Source organism: Archocentrus centrarchus, chromosome 7 (assembly GCF_007364275.1).
Source record: "Archocentrus centrarchus isolate MPI-CPG fArcCen1 chromosome 7, fArcCen1, whole genome shotgun sequence".
Classification (NCBI taxonomy): Eukaryota; Metazoa; Chordata; class Actinopteri; order Cichliformes; family Cichlidae; genus Archocentrus; species Archocentrus centrarchus.
This window is the reverse complement of record NC_044352.1, coordinates 19,996,738-20,024,153: the sequence shown is the minus strand read 5'-3', so window position 1 is coordinate 20,024,153 and position 27,416 is coordinate 19,996,738. Positions and strand designations below refer to the sequence as shown.

General features: G+C 41.2%; 1 protein-coding gene across 4 annotated transcripts in view; it reads right to left on the bottom strand.

Moving 5' to 3' along the window:
* arhgef25a (Rho guanine nucleotide exchange factor (GEF) 25a) overlaps nucleotides 1-16,259 on the bottom strand; it is a 33,622-nt gene extending 17,363 nt beyond the window's left edge. For all 4 annotated transcript variants that reach the window (XM_030734510.1, XM_030734511.1, XM_030734512.1 and 1 more), the window contains exon 1: nucleotides 15,731-16,259. In XM_030734510.1, the coding sequence (XP_030590370.1) occupies nucleotides 15,731-15,836 (106 nt within the window). In that variant the 5' untranslated portion in view covers nucleotides 15,837-16,259. The remainder of the gene's footprint in view (nucleotides 1-15,730) is intronic.
* Between the last annotated feature and the right edge of the window lie 11,157 nt (nucleotides 16,260-27,416).

Genomic DNA, 27,416 nt, shown 5'->3' with positions numbered 1-27,416 from the left:
TACAAAATCTGTACAGCTAAATAGTGACTTTTTCTTACACTAATCAAGCCTTTGCCTCCCTGTACTAATTATTTCAGGTCTCCAACTAACAATTGGTTTCTAAATTAAGCAATTAATAATTTGGCATGAGAATTCAGATAACTTTGATAAAATTTCTATCATCATTTCCTAAACCCAAGGTGACTTCATCAAATGTCTTGTTTGTTCAAGCACAGCCTAACTTAATTTAGATTAATTAACTATAATGTAAGCTAAGGAACAAAAGAGCAACTCATTTGAGAAGCGGAAATTATCAGATGTTTGATGAGTGTTGATAAATATGAGCAACGAGTCTCATCAAACTCTGTCAATACAGTGAATGATTAATTTTCCAAAAGGTCACTCAGATAAATGTATTGATTGTTATCCACTACATAATTTCACGTCCATCCTTTTTTGTGTGGTTCTCAGTGAGCCATTTGTTATTACCACTGTTAAATTCATTTATAGCTGATTGAATTATCCAATAACTATATGTGGCACAGCTTGTCCAGTCATGTGGAGAGGGCAAACTTATGATTCACTGTTCTCATGAAGGTTTGAGTTAGATATGACTGAAGCAAAGGTAGGGGTGGCTGTAAGAGCGTGTGGTTGCCTGTCTCTGTGCTAGACATAGGTGACAGACTGGTGGCCTGTCCAGGCTGTATCCTGCTTTTCACCATATGTCAGCTGGAATAGGCTCCAAATAGGTTTCCCCCTGTCCCCCAAGGATGGATGGATGGATGGATGGATGGATAGATAATTTCAATTTATGTCTGTAATGCAAAACCAGAGAAAAATAAGAAAGCAAAGCTGTTCTCTTCTTTTTGGGTTATTGATGCGGATGGATAGGCTTTAAGTGGTTGCCCACCAGAAGAAGTCCAGTCTAACTTCTTTTTATTGATTAGTTGAGGAGTGAGTGCTGCTGAGCCAGCAAATCAGGCTAAAAGCGTTGGCTTTAATGGAGCAAACTTATTCACAGCCCCTCCACCGTGGATTTCCCTGTCAATCCCTTGGCCTCTAGGGATCATATAGGCAATTTAGTCATTACTGGACTCTACAAAAAAACAAATACAGACAGACAAGCAGGTGCCCATTCACTTGAACATTCACAAATTGCACATTTTTTCCAGAGAGGCTCTCGTGGGCACATGGGCACAAGCTGTCAACCTGTTATCCAGAGTCATCAACCTGTCAGTGTAACAACACACAGTATTAGAGGGCAAGCATCCTGCTGCTCAGCGCAGTGGCAAACATGTCAAATATCCTGCTGAGTCTGAGAGACTTAGAGCTGCCATTCAATACTAACTTGTGGCTTACAGCACTGGGGGAGTGTGGCGATCAACGCATAGGCACCAGACGCTTGCCTGTGTCATTGCTAACAACTCTTAACACAACACCACGCTTATCTTCTCAATTCTTTCTCGCTCACTCACTGCCCTCTCCACCTTATGCTCTTCAGCCTAGACTCAGCTACTATATTACATTTCACCCACTCAGAGGAAATGGACACCCTTCCCATAAACCAGCAGGACCTAGGCTGCACTCATGTACAAACTGAAAGATCTAAAATACCACGAGGCACTAAGCATGTGAAGCATATGACTGAAAACCTTCTAAAGTTTTTGTCTTCTTTTTTTTACAGTAAAACATTTAAAATCATAAGTTACGCTTGTCAGCACTGATGCTTAATAAAAACATGAATTTTGGACCATTTGGTCCCTTTGAAACTCTTTTCACCTTTTTCTCATTGTATTTCACCCTGCTAGCTGATTTATGTACATTTTATTTGTGCTGCTGCTGATATATAAATCCTGCTCTTTAACTTTTCTGTTTTCCTCCTGCCCCCCCCCCCCCCCCCCCACCACCGCCGCCCCCGGCCCCGTTCATGTTGAGTCCTGTTTCTCTACAGCAAGTTCCTCCTTCTGCCACCCTCTTTTGCACTCTCTTGGCCTCTGCATCTCTGTGCACTGCAGTGTTTTTCAGATGATGGCTGGGTCGGGACACTACACAGCTCCCTCCTCTAATGCAATGGTCTCTACTGCTCTGCCCCGAAGCACAGGCTCAAAATGCAAAACAAGCTAGTAGAGAGGACAATGCCACAGGAAGAAAGAAAAACATTTTTTTTAAAAGGGGGGGGGTTTAATCTTTTTTTATTCTAATTTATTCTAATTTTTTATCTTTCACTTTGGTATTAAGGCTTAAGCAGGAATCTTCTGAAAGTCTCAAGCTGACAGAAAGAGGGAGAGGCTATGACGTGAGCTGCTGGGAAGAGCAGGGGTTCTTTATGTTGCAGGTATATATAAAGGTTAAGCAGGAGAGCGAATGTGAGCCAGTGTGACTGCAGCTAAGAAGTTCAGTATGGGAGGAAACACTGATGAGACACAAGGGGAATGAAGGAAGGAAGGCCATTAGGACATAAGAGACATATACTTGAGTGCATATAAAAAGGAACTGCTGATTTGTAACTGTAGGCATTGCAACAAAGACACATGTGCAGCAGCACAACTGTGGTCCTCCTTGTGTGTGCCATATGTGAGTGTGTTCGTGTCAAACCTTTGGAGCGACACACTGCAGTCAGACAAGTGAACAGTGGTTTCCTGTCCTCCTACTGACCTAGTTTATGCACGCACGCACACACACACACACACACACACACACACACACACTCACACGCATGCATCCACACACCACTGTTATTCCCAGAGCACAGAAGGAAATATGTGCTAGACACATCAAATGACACACAAACAAGTCATCAGAGTCAGTCTCCTGCCATCAGCGCCCACAGCCAGACTCTGCGGCATATCCTTCATCAGCGTAAGCATCAAAGCAGTGCCAGTCACTAGAAAAACAAGCCTGCAAAGGATGACGCTGGCATTAATCCTATTGTCTATGGAACAATGTGAAAGAGTAAATCAGACACTTCTCCTGATGAAAGCTTATGAAACAACTCTAATTGATAGGCAGATAAATCTAACCCACTACTACTGCCACTGACTGTGAAAATCAGGTCAGTACAGCAATGCAGTCAAAGTGGCAAAGGTTGTGGATATCTCACCTGAAATTTTAATCGCACTCCCAGCATTTCCTTTTAACTTGAATTGGATCTTAATTTGTCAAAAAAAAAATAGAGGCTATGATGGTCATCTCACCACAGAGACCGTCTGCAAGCGTAGCAGCGTATAGTGAGAGACTGGAACCACGTTTGTGGTTAGTGGGCCTGAACACTCCAGACATTCCTCTAGAACCATCTACAGAGAGACTTGCCAGATTCTTGGCACCATCCGCCTTTATTCATCTATGGTCTTGGAAACTAAACCTACATAAATACACCAAATCAAATCCAGGGGATTAAGGTTGCAGTGTGGTCCATTTCACACTCACACATTTATTAACTATGCACCACAGGATCAACAGGTATTGAGAGATGGAAAGTCCCATATTCACAAATCATGATTCAATTATTTAATCAAGGGGCAAAGTCTAGTGATTTACTGCCACGCTTTCACTGAACTGTTATGAATGGTCAAATTTTCAAGCAGCAGAAGCTTAGACATACTGACTTTTAGTCACATTACAGTATTACACCCTGCACACCCAGTAAATGCTAAACTCCACGTCCCATCTATGTAACCCAAGCCTTCACACTCATTAAAGTTTGGAAACTCCTTTTGTAAGAAAGCAATTGAACACAATCATTTGATCATTAGAAGCCTAATGGCTCAGTCACACTAAAGTAAACGTAGGATGACACCCTCCTTACAATTTGGAAAAGTTGCCCGATGATGGCATTGAAGTGCTGATGAGCACAACTTGACTGCAACACATCTCTTTGTAACAGGGGACTCGACTCAGCTGGTTGCCAACTAAGTATATATTATATTTTAAAAGCAATGTTGCCAAGCATGTCATCCTGTAGTGAATTTCTGTTTCAGATCTGTGAGGTTTTGGCTGGACTCTGAATCTAAGTAGTTAATGTGAATTTCTGTGTATGTAGACAGCAACAGATTTACAATTTTCACTGATTTGTGAAAATTTAATCATCCTTTCATCATAAGTGCATTGCATGTAATAGCCAACTGGCTCCATTCAATTCTAAACAGATAGCAGATAGTAAACTGACTGCATTTTACTGCAGTTTTATCACCATCCTGATTCACCAAAGTCACTTTGAAGATCACTGCTGACTATCTTCAAAGTCAATGAGATCACAAGTTCATTGTAAATGGTCGCAATAATTTTGGTCTCCAACCACCGTTTCACTGTATCATAAGTAAAAAGAAAAAGAAAAAAGAGAATTCAGATCACATAAATTCACATAAATACTTTCAGTATTTCAGCTTCATGTCACATGAACACGCCTCCTCTGTAGGTTTGTGTCTGAGTGATGTCTACCTATTGAGAACTGTAATCTTTTTCCTATGTTTTCCTCAAGGAAAATATTATCAATTACTATTGTGAGATGGACCCTTTGAAGGAGGCTCATTTCTGCCGCTTGTATTTGCAATCTTGTTCTTTCAGTCACTACCCAGAGCTCATGATCATAGGTGAGGGTAGGGATGTAGATCGACCGGTAAATCAACAGCTTTGCTTTCACACTCAGCTCCCGCTTCACCATGACAGACCAGTGCAATATTTGCATCACTGCAGACGCAGCCCCATTCAGTCTGTCCATCTCCCACTCCCTTCTCCCATCACTCGTGAACAAGACCCCGAGATCCTTAAACTCCTCCACCTGGGGCAAGTCAAGTCAAGTCAAGTCAAGTTTATTTATAAAGCACATTTAAAACAACGACGTTGACCAAAGTGCTGTACAAGATCTGTAACCCCAAGGACTATACTAAATAAAAATAAAAATATATAAATAAATAAATAAAATAATAAAATAAAAATAAATAAATAAAAACATTAAGAACAATAAATAACATAAGAAAATTAAAAATTAAAACGTTTAAAACAAGTACCATAAAATACCATAAAACAATCATCTAAAAGGAGGTAGCACTGCAGCCAAATGCCAAGGAAAAGAAATGTGTTTTTAATAGAGATTTAAATGTGTGTATCGTCTGAGCTGTGCGAATATGGAGAGGTATGGCAACTCATCCCTGAGCCGGAGTGGGCACTCCAACCTTTTCTGGCTGAGGACCATGGTAGAGGTGTTAATTCTCATGCCAGCCGCTTCACACTCGGTTGTGAACCATTCCACTGCAAGCTGGAGGCCACCACCTGATGAAGTTAACAGGACTGTATCATCCACAAAGAGCAGAGATGAGAATCTGAGGCTACCACGGTGGAAGCCTTCCGCCACTTGGCTACGCCTAGAAATTCTATCCAAAAATATTATGAACAGAATCAGTGACAAAGGGCAGCCCTGGAGATGTCCAGCACCCACAGGAAACAAGTCTGACTTATTGCCAGCAATACGGACCAAGCTCTCACTGCGGTTGTACAGGGACTGAATGGCCCACCTGTGCCACTGTGTCTGTGTGTGTGTGTGTGTGTGTGTGTGTGTGTGTGTGTGTGTGTGTGTGTGTGTGTGTGTGTGTGTGTGTGTGTGTGTGTGTGCACGCACGCCTGGCTTGCAGTCTCTGCTTTAATTCATCCCTAAGGTGTTCTATCAGGTTGAGGTCAGGACTCTGTGCAGGCCAGTCAGTCAAGTTCTTCCACACCAAACTTGCTCATCCATGTCTTTATGGACTTTGCTTTGTGCATTGCTACACAGTCATGTTGGAACAGGAAACTGTTTCCACAAACACAACCCCACACCATAATCCCCCCCTCCACCAAACTTTACATTTGGCACAATGCAGTCAGACAGGTACCGTTCTCCTGGCAACCGTCAAACCCAGACTCATCCATCTATCAGTAGTTATATATGACTATATTTAGTGATACATTCATTTTTACAGCACTTCAATGTTGCACCTGGAAATGGTGGACCTAATTTTACTGGTAATTTATTGCTTATATTTTATATTATTGATCAGAATCTGCCAAGTAGTTGATACTAAAGTTATTGTATGAATGAAGATGAACTATTTGTTTCTGAAATGTTGAGTAAAAGCATGCAGCAGCATAAAATGTCACTTTTCCCAAAATAACAACTAAACAAAACCTAAACTCTGTTGGATGTTTTGCTGTAGGAAGGTATATATATCAACTGTTCATATTTCCAAAGCAGCCTTAAGATTTTTCAGTCTAAATATAAGGTCCAATGAAAAATGCTTTGAGGCATTTTGAGAAAATGTGAGTTGGAAAAGTACTTAAATAACCTTGCAGGCTCTACATGGCATTCTGATTTAGTGTGTGTGCACTTGTGGGTACATCTTGTGTGAATGTGCGTGCGTGTGCCTGGATAATCACAGCAATGATCATCACCACCCTTTTTGCCTTTTTAGCAAAAGGAAGCACACACACTGGGTACTGTTGGTCATCACTATGATTATCTAGTCACACACACAGTGACACACAGACACACACTTCAAAAGAAAAAAAAAAGTGAGAGAACGACTGGCTGACACTTGTGTTTAGGGGTAAACAAGGCTGCCATTAAGCCTGAGGTGGCTGAAAACAAAGAGCAAATTAAAAGCGATTGTGATTTCATACGGCAGTGCCAGTCAGGAGGCCTGCAAGGAGAGCTGGAGACAGAGCAGCGATGCATGCTGGGTCGTAGAGCCTCTCCTCTTGGCCCCAGTCTGCCTGACAGCTCTAGTACTGTGCTCTTGCTGTTTGTCACTCTGGCTGTGTACAAGGTCAGTGCTCTGAACTGCAAGTAGCCATGACTGCTGTATATGGCAAACTGAGCCAGATGTAAATTGGTGATTTGACACAAAATTGTAACCTCTCTTGCAAATATCTCAAATATCTCACAAAGAATTATGTCTTGAGCATCCAAGTCTTCAGAACGTATTGTGTATTTGGAGTAAGCAGGTATTTGGAGGTTTGTAAGCAAAAACAAACTGCTTTCATTCTTTCTAGCTTTGAGTAGGGCACACAGTGCCGACCCCCAGACTTAAAGATGTGCTGGCATAGAGATTCTCAGTCAGACTTGATGTGCTTTCCAGACACATATTCTCATTCCTTTCCATAGCTCTCCACATCTCCCCACTCTTATTGCCATAGCAACTAAACCCAGAAGGAAAGAGAGTGAGGGACAGCCACACAAAAGATCAGCCATCAGCAAGAAATCAACCTACACATGTGGGTGCACACACTATGTCATGCTGTACATAGTAATACTCACATGAGCATATGTCTGTCAGTGACACACACACACACACACACACACACACACACACACACACACACAAGTGTAACAATTTGTGTAGATTTGTGTCAATAATCATACAGTGACAAACCACCAAATGTTTTCTTGTCTTATGCTCTTATCAGTTGGACAGTTTTCATACAGGTTAATGAAACTGAATAATTAAAGTGAAGCAAATAGATAGAATAGAAAATGGGCAAGTGTTGAGTGCACTGCAAAAATCTAAACTATTAGCTGTTGTCATTTGATTGTTACAATAAAGGCAAATCTTTAAATTCACACTCAAATGTTTCTAACTTCAGCATTAAACCTTTAACAATACTAGGGCCCGTATCCGGGCCCAAAATAATTTGCCAAAAAAAAATCTAGGATTGTTAAAGGTTAACATAATAACAGCTACAGTATTCTTAGTTTTGCTGCTACGATGAAAAAACAATTCTAAAGATTTGAGGGGTTATCAGATACACACTTGTTTTTTGGTTTATTTACTCCTTTTGTCTTAACCTCAGTGCCACCAAGGCTGCTTTGATCCTTAAGTAATAGCTGTAGGTTATGAACTAAAAGCTGTGTGTCTATGGTAGCAATCAATGGTACCTGAGTGACACTGAGTGACAAAGACTGTCTCACTGGATGACAAAGAGGAGGAAAACAGGTCAATTTTTTTTTCCCATCTTCTCCAATGTAGTGTATAATACAGAAACAGGGGAAAAGCTTATTTAAGAATGCAAGAACTGCATGGAAGTATTTTCTTGTATTTTTTGCTTTGTTATCTGTGAATTTCCCAGTAAAAACATATAAGTTTTCAGCTGAAATGAACAAAGCCAAAAAGCCAGGTCAGCTCTGTTTATTAGTTTGAAAAGAACTCTATTTTGCCTAGAATTTATTGGGATTTTCAAATACTTACAGAGACAGTTCATCCCACATATATTTTCTACATTCTGCAGCACTATTTATGTATCTAGATTCTTTTGGTGGGAGCTCGTTTTGAAGATATCGGGGGTACAGATGTCTGCCTGCTATCAGTTAAGATGAAACTAAATACCACATCCTTTAAAGGTGCTCAAAGTGACAAATAATAGTTAGAAAAAAATCAGTGGCAATTTAGTACAAAAAAAAATCTGCAAACCCTTCTGTGAAATAATTTCATACAGAAAATATTTTCCTTTTTCCAAACTCCATCCACCAATCAATGTGCTAGCTGCCATGCTGTCACCAACACAATCATCTCACTTCTTTCTGAGAGGGTCACATGGCCCAAGTATGGTTTCGTAGTTGGAAAATAGCACCAATCAAAGTGCTCACAACAATATTTATGGATTTATTGATTTATTTGACTAACCAGGGCATGAGTTCTGAGTTTTTCAAACGTATGCTTTGAGCACCACAAGGCATGTGCCATTAATTTCAATTATACTGAAGGGTTGACAACATCTCTAAAACTGGGTGACTCACACCAACACAGACAAGCATGCAAGGAAAACATGTCAATTTGATTTTGGTGTGAACTGTCCCTTTAAAGTTACTCAGGAGACTCTTATGCAACCGATAAACCATGAACTCGTACAACTATCCTCTAGTGAGACAGAGAGACAAACATGATGGAGAATTTAGGTTAGATGTGAACCAAACAATAATGCCCTATATACTGATCCCAGGCCGCAAGGAAATTAACCACTGTTCCAACTGTAAATCTGATTAAACACAAGGTAACTTTTCCAAGTACCACGCTCAGCTCCTGTGCACTGCAGTCAAAGTTCGAGCAAGCTTCTTGAGCACAACAGCACATTGCTCTCAGTATTGTCACTTCCCATTGTTTGCTTTGCTTTGTGCACTGTTTCGGAAAGTTTCTCACTGACGCCGCGATCAAGTATCCTCTGGAGAGAACTGCAGAACGGAGCAGCCAGAATTTAAAAAAAAATAAAAAATCTCCACTCTGACAACCAGAGGGGCCACTACAGCAATAGTTGTTGTCAACCTGTTGCTAAGACTTACAGTAAGCGCGTTCCAATCTCACTGAATGAAAAGCTGTGCAGAGTAGAAGGTGAAAACTTTTTACACACCACTCACAATCACAATTCTTTACAGTGCTGTTGCTGTTTTGATAGACCATAAAAAAGAAGGAGTAAAACTGCGTGAAAGGAATAACTGAGTATTAGAACAGAAAGAGTGAGCATTATAGTCGCCCCTAAAAGAAGGCAGGTATAAAAAGCGCCATATGGACTGAAAGTGGGGGTAGAATCGCAGGGGGAAGTAGCTCCTCTCCCCCTCTGCACTGTTGGAGAATTCTTTCTAAACAAGGTATGGAATGCACTCCTGTGTTTCATAATTTGTTCCCTCATTCTTCTCCTCTGCACATTTACAAACAGAGTCCTAAGGAAGAGAAAAAAAGGGAAGGAAAGACTGTGGGAGCCTTGGAAATATGTCAGGGCAAGGCGGCTTAGTAGAGCAAAAAGGAAATGACAATGAACTGTGAAAGAAAGGGAAGTGGTGAAAATAATAGAAAAGGAGAGAGAGGGCATAATTAATAAAATATTTAATTACTAAAGAGAAGGAGCTGAGGGAGAGGAGAGGAGAGAAGTGAAGTAGAGAAGGAGGGGGAGACAGAGAGAGAGCCAGCACATCATGCAACATTCAGCCCAAATTCAGGCTGGCTGATTTCTTCATCCAGCTGGGAAACTTGTAGTTTTCTCTTTTGCATGTGCGAGAGAGAAACAATATGGTGGAGATCAGCTGGGAAGGAGGCTGGGGGTTTGGTGGGAGGGCAAGAAGATACGACGAGGTGGAGGGTGGGCCGGGGTGCAAAGTTTAAAAATATCTCAGCCTGCTGAATACAAGGCTGAGCCGCGGCAGTCCAGCATACCTTCAATTTCAGCTATTTTTGTTGCTTTTTCCATAATGTCTGAAGTCTGCCTTATAAGCTGATGACAACGAAGGTTCTCTAGCTGAGACATAAAAAGGCACACTGGTTCACCCACAGCAATTTTCAGTCCCTGCATCTGCCAGCAGTGCTGCTTTCTGTCAAAAGCACTCTCGACTTGTTATCAAAATATATTTGTGCATCGTGGGGTCACAGGTTAGCTGTGGGGATCAAGTTCTTGTCTGAAAGCAACCAAACTGATGAAATGTGCAAGCGTATGTCCTTGAGCAAGACACCGAACCCAACCACCTCCGGGGTCTGTAGCACATCATGCACTCTGACTAATCTGTGAAGGGACAAAGGGAAGTGGACAAAAATAAATGTTCGGTCATTTATTTTATTATATGAGCCGCATGTTGAAGCTGAGCATTGTTGAACAGCTAAATTCTAATTACTGTGTGTCGAGTGAGATTATTGTGAGTTTTTTTTTTTCCTCTTATTTTGTAGATGGCACGTATACAGTAACTGTTTACTACGGGTGAATGCAGCATGGTGGCAATGGTACAGATGATGCAAATTTGCCTCAAAGGCCTTTGATGCAAATCATTTTTGAAATTGAAGCTAACTTAAATTTATATATAAGTGCATGTTTTTTACATGCAAGCAACGAAATTCTCATTTAATGTTCATACATGTAAAAATAATGTCTTTTTTTTAATGCATTTGCATTTTTTCTCCCCCTCTCAGCCGTTCAACCATGTAAATATATGTGTATGTGTGTAAGAGTGTATGTGTCACTGCTGTGGGGGATACTTGTCCTAACACACTGCATGCATGAGTCAACACCAGCCCCCAATACTCACAAATAGACACACTCTCAAATGCAAAGGAACCACATATAGATGCACATGCAAGACAACACAGAACCTTCACCTTCTTTTGAGGAACATAAAAGAAAAGAAATACAAAGAGATGAGTGATGGTAGAACGACAAAGATATTTCTGGAGAGAGACCCATAGATGGAAACATTATTATTGTTGCTGCCGTACCCATGACTGCTGTGAACTTTACCCCCTCACGCACAGGTAAAGCTGCTTACTGCCTCAGTTGTGGAACAAAGCAGGTCAGGAATATGTTAATGAAAAAGACACAACTGAATAACTGTGTGTAAAATAAGAGATGGAGCGCTAAAGGCGGCTCAGATAATGCATTCTTGTCAAGCTAAATCCTAAATCCTCCATTTTTAGTCTCTCTTTATTCTGCATAAAATCCTCTTATAAGGAAAAATATATATAATTTGTACATTTACAGTTTATTGTAGTATGCGTTCAAAAATAGATACAAAAAGTGTGATAAACTGACTCTTGAAACTCCTTCTTGTCTTCAAAACATTTTAAAATTGGAAGCCTTTGCAGAAATCTTTTGACTTCAAACTGCTCTTAAAAAAGACAGTTTGGTTAAAAACATAAATATAATGTGCATTGTTGCCTGACCTAAAACTGATTCAACAGAGTCACTTCACAAAAAAAAATCTGAAGAGGCAGATATATACACTTCCCATATGGTCAGCCTATTACAGTATCTGCCTTTAAGTGTGATCTTAACTCTGCTCCATCCTTATCTTTGTTTTGTTTACTGTCTGACAGCCTGCACGTAAGTGTGCTACATTTACTCCAGGGTGCATCCCAAATAGCATTAGCTGTGTGGGAGGCCGTGCCACACAAAAGATAAGATACGTTGGCTCAAATTGCATGGGTGTAATCTTTAACATTATCAGAGTGTGTGTGTGTGTGTGTGTGTGTGTGTGTGTGTGTGTGTGTGTGTGTGTGTGTGTGTGTGTGTGTGTGTGTGTGTGTGTGTGTGTGTGTAAGGAGAACATTGATGGTTTCATCATCAGGAGTCTTTAAGCATGTGAGTTCCTTGTACTGATTGAAACATTTGAAAGTTCACTCAGAGAGGAGCGAACAGATGTTTGTTGTCAGTGCCTTGTCAGTGCTTTACATGTTAAAAATATTTCCTGAAACTCAACCCTCCACTCAGATTTGATAAATCAGTAGGTTGATTCCTTTTACTCCCTCTGGGTTCTGAATTCAGTTCGCCGTGGACAATATAAGACAAAGGATACCATCTGTTTTCAAATGGTTTGTCAACAGTCTTTGCTGGGAAGCAGGCCCCGCTAATGGCCCTCTGGCAGCCAATCTGCTAATGCGCTGTGCAGAGGGCCGCTGATATCAGAGCTAAAATGATACATGCCTTTCTCTTTCATTAAACCCATCTCTCCACCTGTCCATCTTTCTGCCCTCTCTATCTCCGTGAGTACTGCTCAGATCAATAATCCCAGCTCTTCTGCCATGCATTTCCTCCAACTCTTCTTACCTTCTAGTGCTGGTCAGTATTGTAATGAAAACAAATCCACACACAGTGCAAATAATATTCATTCACACATTGTTAACTTAAGGACTCTGCTGTTTCTGTACTTGTGTCACTGGATATTGTTTAACCCCTTAACTGGCAGCAAAAAAATCACCTGACAAAAACTACATAACACCCTCTGGTTATTATTGGCTCTGAACAACCCATTTCATAGCCTATTAACTGGCTGCGTCTGGTCCGCCGGCCGAATGAAGTGCATTTATATGGCAGGCTAGACCCGCCCATTTTGACTGACACCTCATTCGGCCAATCATGTTAAGAAATGGGTTTCCCAGAGCCAATAATACTCAGAGGGCGTCACGTAGCTTTGTCAGGTGATTTGGTGCAGCCAGTTACATGATTGGCCGAATGACGTGTCAATAAAAATGGGAGGGTCTAGCCTGCCATATAAAAGGGACTACAAACGGCCCGTCACCGGGCCCTTGCCAGTTAAGGGGCTACGATGTGAAAAAAGTGCGGCAGGGTAAGCCAGTATGATGCCACAGAGAGTCATTGACTTGCCAGCGCTCTGCATAAACACAAACGGGTCAGAAATAGGACAGAAGACCACCGTGTGCAAGTCATTTAGTCAGACTAACAGCACCTGAAGTCATTTAGCCATTGAAGTTTAGCTATTGAAAAACCACATGTGAGTATTGTGAGTATGTTGGACTCGGTGTGCATGTGAAAAGCATCCACCAGGAACACATATGGTGTGACATAATAGCATAGTGCATGTCATCACCCAGCATGCAAGTAAATGCCATTATGCCTAAGTAAGGAATGAATCACGCCACACACGATAATTTCCTCTTGAGTCAGTCATGAGGCCTTTTTTTTTGTTTTTTAACAATCAATGAGTGATGTAAAAGCAGTGTAAACAGTTGTGTCCAACTGAATAGAGGAAGACAGTCTATCATGATTTAAAAAATTACAATAAAGAGGAAATCTTTGTTTGCTGGGAGGGAGCTAACACTAAGCTATGACCCTGATTATCTCAGCTAACACAGTATAGGTACTGCTTCAGGCATTTCTGAGAAAAAATTGCAAACTTTGAACAAATAGATGGTAAGTGACATGGTGCCATGCCTGACCTGAAACAACAATTTCTTGTGAGAAGAGTGAAACAACGTCTGTATTGTTCAGTATTTGTCCTGTAGATGCCACAATTAAAACAATGGGAAAGATGCAGTAAATGAGTTTGAAGTTAAGCATGAGATCTCCCAAATGTATGAGATATAATTATGAGGAAAGGACTGAATAACATCAGATTTAAAAAGAGAGAGAAAAAAAGCACTATTTAAATAATACCAAAGTCCACAACTGACCGTGGGCCTTCATGTCTTAATTACAGAAATTGTTATACAGATAAATGGAGAGAACTGTACACAGCAGCATCATAAAAATGTGCTTTCTTGTATGAGGAGGTTTCATAGAGCACACGTGGCTTCTCTAGATGGCATAGAGCACTCATATTTCACCTGTCAGTTTGTGAAATGAAATTTTATAACATCTCATCTTGTCACTTTGGACCAAAATACCCTCCCAATACACTAAAAGATGTTTAAAGAAATCTGCTGGCATCATGCTCTTGCCATATGTTTACTGAGATTTATTTTAATAGCCTGAAATGTTTCATTCCTCCAATCCCCCACATGTTTATATATTATGATCTAAGTGTGTGTGTGTATTTGCTATGATAACATGCTAGAGATGCAGTGGGGAGCTGCAGGCGATGGAAAAGGAGAATAACTATTATATAAGAGATTAAAATGAAGGAATCTAAGGTATGCATCCAACAATGCCGGTCAGCAATATGAAAGTCTACTTCATGAACTCCACCCCCCACCAAGCACAGAGCCTCAAAGAGTATATCTATTGTTTATGCCTTTGATGCAGGCTTGTAAAATGGAACAAATGCACAGTGTGGCACCACAGCATAAACTCTTATACTGCTATTAGACAACGCTGTTGTTTTAACTTTGCCTCTGAGCCACAGCGACTGAGGTCGTGTGTGTGTACAAGATGGCAACAGGAACAGAGCAGCAACTGGCCAACAGAGGTAGAAACACTACGAGAGATTTTTTTCACGCTCTCACCTCAAGGTTACAGTGAGTTCTGAGTTTTGTATAAACTACAAACAAACACAGCTGCATATGGACGACTGTGTGCGCTCATCTGACTGCTGTTGTTACATATCATGCCACCTGCTGCTTTAACTCAGCCACACCACTCTGATGGACAGCTGCTATTTATGTTGCACGTCATTACAGCAAACAGCAGGGTTGGAGGGGAAGACAATGACAGGGGTGCTGCTGGGGACTGTTGCCATTTTCTTCTGCTCCCACTGTTTTGGGTCGAGGAATGTCTCATCGTAGATCAGACCCACCCGTGATTCATCCATCCACATGCCAAACACATAACTGAGTGACATGCACTCATTATGACGAGGACCGTCACCTTCCAAATCACATGCAGGCTCTTTCCCTCTTTCCTCGTTCTCTGTCCTCGCTAGAAGAATGCATGCTGCACGTCTTCTTTCCGATTCCTCACGGTGTTGTCCTCTGTAGGGAGAACTTTTTTCACTTGCTCTGGTGCGTGCGTGTGTGTGTGTGTGTGTGTGTGTGTGTGTGTGTGTGTGTGTGTGTGTGTGTGTGTGTGTGTGTGTGTGTGTGTGTGTGTGAGTGAGTGAGTGTGTGTGTGTGCATACATCTGTTGCTTTAGCTGGAGGTGAAGGGAGCAGGGGAGAGGACTGGGGCTTACATTTAAACGATTAACATATGCTCACAGAAGGAGAAGAGATAAGAGAGACATGGGTGGACATCTAAGATAATATATGGGAGAAGGAGAAGAGGAACAGAGGCACTTTATTTAATGCTTAAGCTTAGTGTGATCAAGAAAAACTCCTCTCTCTTTCTCTCTCTCTCTCTCTCTCACACACACACACACACACACACACACACACAACAAACGGGATCACAAAAGCAGTTTTTTAAGAACAAATCCAACCTCAAAACCAGGAAACTCAGATTGATGATGATAAGCTTATTAAAGATCAACATTTTTTAGGTGTGTGTGTGTGTGTGTGTGTGTGTGTGTGTGTGTGTGTGTGTGTGTGTGTGTGTGTGTGTGTGTGTGTGTGTGTGTGTGTGCATTTGTGTTTAACACTGACCTCTGACTCTGGCATAGCAGCAGCCACACTTGGCCAGGACTTTACGGAACAAGTGTTGGCAGCCACAGCCTCGGTGGTGGCGATGGTGATGGTGGCCCCCTTTCATGCTGTTGAACCATGAGCAGAGGTGGGCATGGCCCGGCACTCTCTCTCTGTGTCTCTCTCCCTTTCTCCCTGTTCCTGTCTCTCCTTTCTTTCTCTCTTCTTGGTTTCTCTTCCTCACCCTCACACAAGTAGAGGTTTACTCCTCAAAGTGTAAATCCCCCAAAAAGGTGTCAGTTGATCCTCCTCTTCAGTTGACTGCACGCAGAGTTAAAACCCATATCCAAGAAACCAAGTGTAAGAGTCCACAAAAGCAGCAAACCAAGAAGAAATCCACACTCAGAGGGCTTTTCGTCTGGTGATAAACAGTCAAAGAAACATTCCAGCAAGCTTACTGTTACACTGAACGTGCTCCTTCTCCCTGTCTCTCTTTTTTCCCTCTGCTTTCTCTTTGGTGCTGAGCTCTCGCCTCTGTGAACTGCCTGGTCAAATGACACACTGGGAGACTGCTTCAGAGAGAGAGAGAGAGAGAGAGAGAGCGAGAGGGGGAGAGAGAGCGATTGCAAAGGAAAGAGAGAGAGTAAGGGGAGGGGTGAGAAGGGTGGAGTCTGCAGCTAATGCTGACTATTCCAGGATAGGTTTCCCACTCCCATACTTTTCTCTCTTCCCTCCTCTCAGCTGTTTTTTTCCTTTGCTCCTTTCTGTTTCCTCTCTCGTCTGCTGCCCCCCATCTTGTCTGTTATCCTCTTTTCTACATGGTTGAGTCTCATTTTAGCATAAGTAATGCTTAAAGGGGCTCTCACATATCCAACTCTGAGATCAGATGAAATGACATGCTCTCTTGTGTCTGCTCCGAGATGGCCATGGAAATAGTAACTGTCTGTACTACTGGTCTGTAGTGATACATAATGCTATTTACAGAAGAATGACCATGTTAGGCTGAAGGTGTCATGTATTTTCCAGTATGTATCATATGCTTTCTAACAGTTTAGAAATGTTTCCCTGTGGGCTCATGGCTCGTAGTGGGCTTTTCTGGCTGGGACAGTATTGACTTCTGTGCTCATTTATGATCAGAGAGCTTTCCATGGAGCAAACAGGCAGTCTCATATTTCACAATGCTGGCATTCTTGGTGTGTGTGTGTGTGTGTGTGTGTGTGTGTGTGTGTGTGTGTGTGTGTGTGTGTGTGTGTGTGTGTGTGTGTGTGTGTGTGTGTGTGTGTGTGTGTGTGTGTGTGTGTGTGTGTGTGTGTGTGTAAAAAACACCAATCATTTGGGCTGATAATTTCCTGTCCTGTAGTACAACTGAAGAAACCTGTCAAACAGTTTTGTGTAAGTAAAGACATTGGACTGCACTGCAATGAAGGAATGGGCATGGCATTGTAATGTAGATACACCATGTTATCACCATATATGTGTAATTTCATCTTGCAATGTACACTCACCAGACACTTTGTTAGGTACACCTGTTCAACTGCTCATTTACACAAATATCTAATCACCCAATCACATTCAGGAACTCAGTGCATTTAAGCATAAAGTCATGGTCAAGATGACTGAATGTACATAGCTCTTGGTGTCAGAAACTGCTAATCTCCTGGGATTTTCCCACACAACTGTCTCAAGTGTTTATAGAGAATGGTCCAAAAAAAAAGAAAATATTCAGTGAACAGCAATTCTGTGGGTCAAAATACTTTGTTGGTGCCAGAGGTCAGAGGATAATGGCCAGACTGCCTCAAGCTAATAGAAAGGCAACAGTAACTCAATAAAACACTTGTTACAACCAAGATATGCAGAAGAGCACCTATGAATGCACAACACATTGAACCTTAAAGCAGATGGGCTACAGCAGCAGGACCAAACCATACACTCCTGTCAGCTAAGAACAGGAAACTGAGGCTACAATTAACATGGGTTCACCAAAGTTGGACAATAGAAGATTGGAAAACTGGTATTTGGTCTGATGAGTCTCAATTTTAGCTGCTGAATTTGGCCTAAACAGCATGGATCCTTCCTGTCTTGTGCCAATGGTTCAGGCTGCTGGTGGAGTAATGGTGTGGGGGATATTTATTGTCACACTTTGGATCCCTTAGTACCAACTGAGCATTGTTTAAACAGCCTAACTGAGTTTTGTTGGTGGCCATGTCCATCCCTTTATGACTACAGTGTACCCATCTTTTGGTGGCTGATGCACCATGTCACAAAGCTCAGATCATCTCAAACTGGTTTCTTGAACATGGGAGTGAGTTCACTGTTCTGCCTCCACAGCCACCAGCTCTCAATCTAACAGAGCATCTCTGGGATGTGGTGGAACGGGAGATTCACATCATGGGTTTGCAGCCAACAAATCAACAGCAACTGTGTGATGCTATTATTTCAATATTTAACATATATATAATATGCCCAGTGAATAACAATTGTACTATCTCCAATTATCTAGCATACACTCATCAAATTAAGACATCAGCAGGTACAGTTACAAAAAGTGATGAGTGAAAATTTTTTGTTTCACTCAGAAGTGCCTTTACCCAGAAATCTTCACTGCCACCTTTGACCAACTTCAAAAAGAGACATCTTTGTGTGATACAGCACAAGCAAATGTGTGCCTGGGTAAATGCGTGTCTGTGACTGAATCAGACAGAGCATAAAGCACATGGGCATTTGTGAGTAGCACTAGGCGTGAGTGTGCATATTTAAAGGAGAAGCACTGTAACAAATAAAAGTGGTTTTCCTTTCTTAGTCAATCTGACCAACCTGAAGGCTACAGATACTGTGTAATTGCTAACACAGCACTGTACAATAAGCTTACCATATTTAGACATGTGCTTTACATTAGAGCACATTTAAGTCAATTAACATCTGGATTATGACTCATTAGCCGCGCATTTGAAATTAGAGTCCGTTGAAATGTCAGTAAGTAAAGAGGGTCCATTCAACTCAAGATATAATGAGCACAGGAAAGAAAATAAAAGTGGTTTCAAGACATGCTGCATGTTCTGAGACACAATTACTATTTGATCAACAAACAGCCTTTCTCGGGCCTGAAGCTGCTAAGCTTATGACAGTGAGCCCATCTCAATCTCAATTTTCCTGGGCACAGTACGGCATCCTCCTTTCACAGGATACAGTCCAACTGTGTGGAAATCACCACCTGATTACCGCAACAAAGACAGGCAGCATCACAGCACCCACTCAGGTTCCTCTCTGGGGCATCAATGAAAACAAGACAAGGCTGAGTATCAGCTGGCACTGAACCACCACGTAGGCACACACAAGCACACTGAGGTGCACCATCAGGCTCTTCAATGGCTGGCAGAATCGTCTCCCCATCATCCTTCCCTCCAGTGGCAGGGTGTTGTCTACAGGAGACAGTTCAGAGTAAACAGAAGAGCCTGGCTGCCTCACCCATTAGCCACACAAACAGAGTACACACAAACCACTGAATTAGACTATGCAACATGTCACTACTCTGTACACAAAGAGCAATTTAAAGCAGCTCTAACATGTAAGAAAATAAAATTGTGCACTGGAGAGAAAAGCCCCTCACTGATAGATGTGTGTATTATCAGTTCACAGTGGTTCACCACATCTCTGTAAAGATACAGACAGGTCACAGCTTTCCTTTCTCTCTCTCCATCTGAGCCACCCCTCAGTCTCTCAGTTTCTTTGCTTATAATGGATGTTTTAAGCAAGTGTGATTGAAAGGGCAATTCACTAGAGGAATCTTGAAAGGCACTGCTGAACATCTCCATTTGCGTGATGCTGATATGGCTGCCAAACACTGTCTAAGTAAAGGAGCACAGCTCAAAGTGAGTTGAGAAACAACTGATTTGACAGCAGAATTGAAGGTATAAGAGAAACAAGATAAAATTAAGACAGGAATCCGAGAGCAAACTATATTACAAAACTGAACAAATACTGCCTGCACTATCATTTAACAAAAACAGCTATGTGGCAAAGAAGAAATGTATTGCTCTTGAGATTCAAAATGAATGACTGTGAGAAGATAAGTTAATATGCTCTTAATCTGGAAGCTGCCAGATTTTGAGGCTACAAAGGGGGGGTTGGGGGGGCTTTTGTACTTGTTGCATAAGGTTGATTGCAAGCGTTCTGAGAGTGGTACTGCTTCAAAGCACGACAAATAGGAAAAAGTGCTTTAATTTACAGTAGTATCACAAATGTTTGGACTATTATTAGACAAGGACCAGATCTGACATTTACTTGGCATACTGAGTGCTAATTTTTTTTTGTTTTTAACTTCTATTTCTGTGCATCAGCCCTGGCATTTAACACTGACAGCATCATTCTTGCAAAATTGGAGTGAAATAAATGAGCTCCAAAACTGGACCAGCAGACATGCACAAAGCTTTGAACGCAAACAGAAATATGGAAAAAATGTTCCTCCCTTGGCTTGAAGGGAGTAGAGGGGGATGTGAGGTGAGGCATGCATTAACACACATTCATCTCTCCCCTTTTATCTCTCCTCTATGCTCCCTCACTTCTACCTCCTACTCCCCCACACATACACGCAGAGGACTCATCTGCACATGTATGCTTGTTCAGATGCAGAGGAAGCAACTTGGAAGATGGAATAAAAATCTATACATTTACATTCACACTGAACTGGACTTGTTTGCAGATAAGCACTCTAGTAAATGGATGGGTATGACATTTTTATTTAGAGCTGGGCAGCCAAACAGGGAGGAGAGTATTTTGTTTCCAGTGAAAGAGAGAGTGAGCCACATTTAGAGAGGTGTGCTCAAAGTAGAAGATCAAGTATGATTTATGAATGTGCTGTAAATCAGCTCATATGCAACATTTCCTGCTCATTCTTTGTGCCACTCTTGGGATACATATATTGCAAACACTATACGCCTTGCTGAAGTAAAAACATTCATAATGTACAGCAATAACTTACAGAAGGAGCAGCCAAATACAGAAAATTATTGTGATATAAACATGCATGCTAATAGGTACAGCAAGTCTCAGTTCAGCAGATACGCAGTTGCTTATTCACAGTGTGTTTCCCAACCCCCCACTGACATTAGCCTCTCCCCACCTCATCAGTCTGCTAAAATCCTGCCAAAATATGCTCACTACTTTTCACTTTTATACCTCTTCCTCCTTCTCCTTTTCTCCTTTACTTCCTCACTCCCTATTTCTTTCCTTATTTTTTTCTAAGCTCTTGCTATTTCTGAGTGCCAATTAAGGCAAGCAGGCATTCTGGACAGGCCACTATGAGGGGGAGGTTTTGGGGTTTTTTTGGCTGAGGTCCCATCATGGAGCAGAAGTCATGAAGTAACTGTCCTGTTCTTTTCTCGTCTGCCCTGCAGAGAGCTGCTGTTTTTGTCCAATTAGACTAAACTACACACTGCTAGCATACACCGGGGAGACAGACGGGTGTGCCGCTCTCTGTCTGTGGGTGCATGTGTGTGTGAGTGTGTGTGTGTGTGTGGTGTGTGTGTGTGTGTGTGTGTGTGTGCACACTTCACCACTAGTACCATTGAGTACCTCCCATTGTTGTACCTCACCAAGCAGAGCTGCTCTCAGGCAGCCGTTCTGCAGTAGACTGCACAGAGGGGAGGTCCATGTTTCACTATATTCACATACCACCCACAATTACAAGCATACAGAAAAAGATCTGCCTTTGCACAAACATATACTCCTTTCCCCATCCAACTCATATTTTTCCAGCAGACCATGGACTTCAGCTGAAGCTTGTCAGAGTTTTCCACCTCCACCTGGCCCACAGCATCCCTCCCTGTCTTTATCTCCTTGGAGCTGAACTGTTAATCTTGCTCTAGAAGCAGCATGCTGCCGCTGAGACTTCAGGACTGCTGGTGACTGAGTTCAGGGCTTAAGTATGATCAAAAACGCCACCCAAAGGATAAAAAGGTAATTAAACAAATGCAAACCCAGGGGATTCTCTGTTGGAAAAAATAATTTATAAATGGCAGCTCTGTTACAACATGAGTTGAACCTAGATGAAATACTTCTGTATCCATATATAAAGATATATATCCTCCTTATCCACCAAAATACTGTAAAAACCTGATACTGCATGTCACTGCTGTGTTCACATTTTTTCCACTGCCCCCAAGTGGCCAAAACATATTTAGTTCAAGATGAAGAGCAAGCTTAGTTAGCTGATTGGTGATGTGAATTCAAGGTAAAGTAAAAAAAAAAAATTAAAGTAGATGTCTGCATGATACACCTTCCTATTTGACAAGAAGACCTTTTTTTTTTTTAATGGTTTGATGGTGCAGGTAACATCAAGACTCAAGAACTGAAACAAATGACAGAAGATCTGGGTACACTGCAGAGCAATCATGGTATTATCTCATCATTACACAGCAACAAAGATGGTACCTGTAATATTTATGATATAACTATAAAACTCCAAAAAAAAAAAGTTATGGCTATTTATAGGTTGTACATATAAGATGTGTCACCATTTTTGCTGATAAACCTCTGTGAGTTAGTTTTAGTTTATCAATTAATAATTATTATTATAATGATTAAATTTATATTGAAATTATATTACAGCATTTATGCATTTATCACATCTCTTCTGGGCAAAACACTAGACTTGTCACAAATAAACAGAAATAATTGTGTTGTTCAGTAAACTCTCCCTTCACTGGACTCTATACAATATGATGCAGCTTCAGGTTGATCTCTGCCCATTTAAGGTCATACACACATAGTTCAGTCCCAGGGTCCTTGGGGATCAGCACTCCGTGAATGGCACACTCTCCCAGCCTCTCGCAAACCAGATATGGACAAAACCGTGGATTTTCTGCACATTTCCCCTTACATTCACTTATAAAAAAAAAATATGAATAGTTTAATTTGAGAACCAGTGAGGTGCACTGTGCCAAACTGGGATGATTATCCCAGTGAACAAGACTGTGTTTCTATGAATTTCTCTCTGTTCTTTTGTTTTGATCCCTAGTGTTACACATTAGGAATGATTACGTGTTTCATGGTTTTATTGATATAAAAGTGTGATATCAACTTTTAATATTCAAAGTACCAAACAAAAAATAGTGTTCCTCCCACATTTCTGATAACTGCTGATCTCATATCACGTTTTCAGTAGTCTTCCTCTACACTGATGACACACATGAACACATTTAAATACAAATATGCAAGATGTTTTCTGTACACGTGACCCTTTTGTGTAGACATATAGACATATAAATATAAATTTAGACATTTATAAGACATATAAATTGAGCACTTTGCATTACTGGTTCAGTGAAGAGAAATAGAATTACTTTGCTGAGGTAACAGGCAGGTAACAGGTAATGTTACAGTACACAGCATAGTTTGATCTTTGGGCACCAAAGTTTCATGTCACCAATTCAATAGCTGACCAAATATGAAATACAGTTACAATCCTCCCTTCTGTTTCAGAGTTATGCTGATAATAAAGGGACGACATGTATTTCTAACAGAAAGTTATGATGTCACAGTAAAGTTGTCACTTTTTGATATAAAATGTCATTTTATCAACGTGTTTCTTTCATTAGACAGGCAGGTATACAACTGGAAATATTGAAGGAGAGGTCAGATTTAAAATACCAATGGCTGTGGACGTTGCCTTGTTTCAAAATGAAATAAAAAATGTAATTCACAATCAAAAATATTTTTGAATTGGAGAAAAAAACAAGGAAATGAACTGAGAAGAGGGAAGGGGGAGAAAAAAGAAAGTCAAAGTGTAGTAAGATTCACTAAAATGAGAAAAAGAGAAATGTGAAAAAAAATTAGATGAAAAGGGGAAATCTGAATTTTTGGAAGCTGGCACTGGCCTGTGATTCCTGGGAAGCCACTAGCAGGCATCTTGTTTCTAACACATAACAGATGGCCTTTATGGGCCAATGAGCCATGTCTTTGAAGAAAGCAGGGGCCTGTCCTCTTTCCTCTGTCCTACATTTTGAAAGTCAGAAATTGTGAAAAATCTTGATGATAAAAATCTATTTATATAGCACCCTTTGAAAGCGAGGATGCTGAAGAATGAGTAATTTGGTGTTTAACTTTGAGGTTACCAAGTCTGCTAAACAGTATTTTAAGGAAATGATTTTAAATGATTGGAATTAATGTGACATTGTGTCAAGGCCATAAACCAGAAGAAGTTGCGCTTTGTGGTTTCATGTTCTCTGCGCTGCCAGCGCTGAGCAAGAAATAACTGAAGTAGACAAAAATAGATATTAGGTAAGTAAGCAAACACTGAAGTAAGACCCCAAAATACTAAGGTCCAAAAACTTAATGAAATAAAATAAAACATTATTCACTTTGATATCTAAGATCACAATGTAAGAAAATTCTATTTGTTGATTTACATGTTAAAATCATAGATTCATGTAGGGAAATATAAGGTTTCTATTAAATGGAGAGCCAATAAATGCAAATGTGTATTGCCAAACCTACTCTGGGCAAAGACAAAGTCTGTCTGGTGTTTCAGTTCAGATGTTTCTGCCTTGTGTTTCATTGATTTTCCATCCAATTTTCCATCTAGAGGAAATTGGGCTGTGCAAAAACAATTGAGCTTGTCTGGAACTGAAGTAAACAATCTCCTTTTTGGTCATCATCATTCTACATGGCCCTGAATAATGCATTTCTTCACTTTTTTTTTCTCCCCCCCATTCTGAGCTCTGACCAAAAATAATTTCTGGCTGCATCAACTTCAATAGCATTCCCTGTCTGAGTAAGACCATTACAGATAAGCATCGCTGACAGCTTCCTCTGGCCTCACTCACACCCCTTCTGTAAGCCATATACTGTTCTGCACAACAGTTAGTGGTCCAGCCACATGGTACACACCACCAAACCTCCAATATATACACACACGCTCTAACCCAAAACCAGACCCGGCAACAAAGCTCCTTTTGTTCCATTCCACTCAAGTAAAATGGCAACGCACGCAACCCTTTCACAGAAAAATCAAAATAAGTTCAACTAACAGTGATGGGGCAGAAGGGGAGGGCAAGCAGTGGAGCATGTTTTCGCACCCCATCTGGAAAGCATTGCTTGTGTATATGCATACACACAAGAAGTCTTTTTCTGTCTCACGTACTCATATATGGTACATTACAGCAAAGCAATTTACTGTTATCAGGGCTAATAGAGGATATAGAGGGTGGAGTTTAATAAAAGCAAACCACCAACATTCAGGTGACTCCAATCTGATACTTTTCCTGAAGTTATTACTGCCTAATGACCATCATCAGATATGGCAGATGGGACCCAGGCCTGTTTTGAGTCGCATATGGCTAACATTCAAGAACAGGATGAACTGAGAGCAAAAGCATGGGCAGTAGCTCATGGCTCACATGTACCTTATCATTAAAAGAAGCTTTCTTAAATGTTACTTAACAGAAATCTGAGACAGCTCATAGCTGGGTCTGGAAGTTTTGGTTTCAGTAAGTCTTTAAGCTCTGACTGCTTTGGTGAGAGCCAGTGTTTGGATAGCACTGAAGGTTTGGGGTCGCTCGGTGCAACGCTTTCAGGTCTTACCTGTTCTTTCTCTCTGTTCTGGGCTTTCTGTAGTAGTGGCCTGCTGCTCCCAGTCCAGCCCCTCTGGCTCCCACTGGCCCTGGACAGGCCCCTTTTCTTCCTCGCATGATGGGAGGTCTACCTCACCTCCTTCTGAGAGCTATACACAGAGAGATGATTTTGTCAGCAGTGAAGCCCTGCATTCTAGGAGGAAGTGATTGTAAGATTGTATAGAGTACTTATGGTCACATAACCACAGAACATTATACCAGTGGCTGATTTTTTTTTTCCACAGTTTCCTGCATCTTTTTCATCCTTTTCTCCATTACACACTGAACAAGAATGCAATGGAAATGAGGCCCTACTTTTGCCACAGAGCTTGGATGAGAACTGTTTCACAGAAAGAGGTTTGAATCTGTATTTAAGTCCCAGCAGCACCAAAAGACAGGTTAATAGGGGCAAGCCAAGTTATCACTCCTCCGCAGGGATGGAGAGAGATTAGATTCACTGTTATGTTTTTTCCCTATATCTGCCAGAAAAGGAAATAAGCTATCAAAGTAAACATTTTCTAAAAGAGAAACAGATCTTCAAAAAGGAATTCAGCGGACATTCTGGTACCATCCAACTTATGTTTTGTGGTTTTGTTTTGTTTTTTTCACTTTTGTTTCAGGCACATCAGAACTTGTCTAAAAGAAGAGGAGGCAGACTGACAAAATAAAAGGAAAGGAGGGAACAGAACAGGTTTGCAGGGTTGGAGTGAGACATTAGACCTGCATGACTTTGTTTATGGTCAGATATTTTAATCAACACAACTGAGCTTCCTGTTCCACTGAAACATCCAAGATTCCTCCAAAGCAGTGAACAGAGACAAGCAACCTTTCCATGCCTCTCTCTCTCTCACTCTCTCTCCTCTCCCTCCACTCTCTGTCTTGACCATTTTAGGGTTATGACCAGGTTATAACAATGACACACACAAAAAAAACTCCAAAAACTTGGCATGTATAATGTGGTTTCTTGGATACGTTGTGCTCCGTGAACACTGAAAAATACCTCCATATGTGTCTATTGCTTTCAGTTTGACTTTGTGGCATTATGCTTTCACATAAACAGACAGTAAATATACAAACAAATATAAAGTGAGCCAGCTGGTCAGCAGTCACAACTCACCCACTGTTGATTGGGCATGGCCACGGAAGTAAGCACATCAGCCATGGCTCCTAACATCTGGTCAGTGCGTCCCTGATTCTTCTGTAGAGCTTTCATTCTCCTGAATACAAATACAAAAACTCTACAACCTTGGTCTCCGATTCCGGTGCAATCTTCGCTTCTTTAATGTCCCGTGTGAGTCTTGTGCTCCTGTTTTCTGCCCCTTCACAGTGAACAGTGCTGCAGTTTGGAGCTGAGCCCACCTCTTTCTACCATGACACACAGGAAACCTCATGTGTAAGAATAGATCAAGGAGGAGGAGGGCTAGTGTCCATCTGGGAGCATGCAGTTGAACAGGAGCCTCAGCACGTCCCTCTTCCAGTACGCACAGGTGAGCTGGCTGCAAGTGTCTTTGCAGTTTACTCCAGTAAATGTCTACACACTTTTGTCAATAACCTAAAAACACAGATAGTTTTTTTTTTCTTCAGTCTCCTTCTGAGTTTTTGTAAATTCCACTGTTCTCTTCCTTGTTCTTCTAAACTAAGAGGTTTGTCAGTGCAGCAGTATTGTGAAGTTGGCCTTCTTCTATGTTTTCTAAATGCTGAAATGAAGAGCAGTGGCTGAGCACACCACCCCCCCTGAAATCCTCCTTTCTTGTTCTTCATTGGCTATAGAGAATCACCACCCCCTCCCCAAAACCTCACCCTTTCCATAATTCTTTCTCTTCAGTCTTTCCTTGCACCCTGTCTCTATTACCTGTATTTTTTCTCAAGTATTTCAATCTGTTTTTTCTTTGAACTACTGTAAGACTCCACACTTTCTTCATCTTTGCCCAAGTCTCAGGCAGTGACACATGGATTGTGTGAACCCTTGAGCACTAGGGCAGCCCCAAATAAGGTATGAATACAAAGCAAATGAAGCTCAACTATTTAGGAGACTGTCGCCAATTGCACATTTATCTTACTAATTTATTTAATTGCTTAGATGCTCATTATTTACAGTT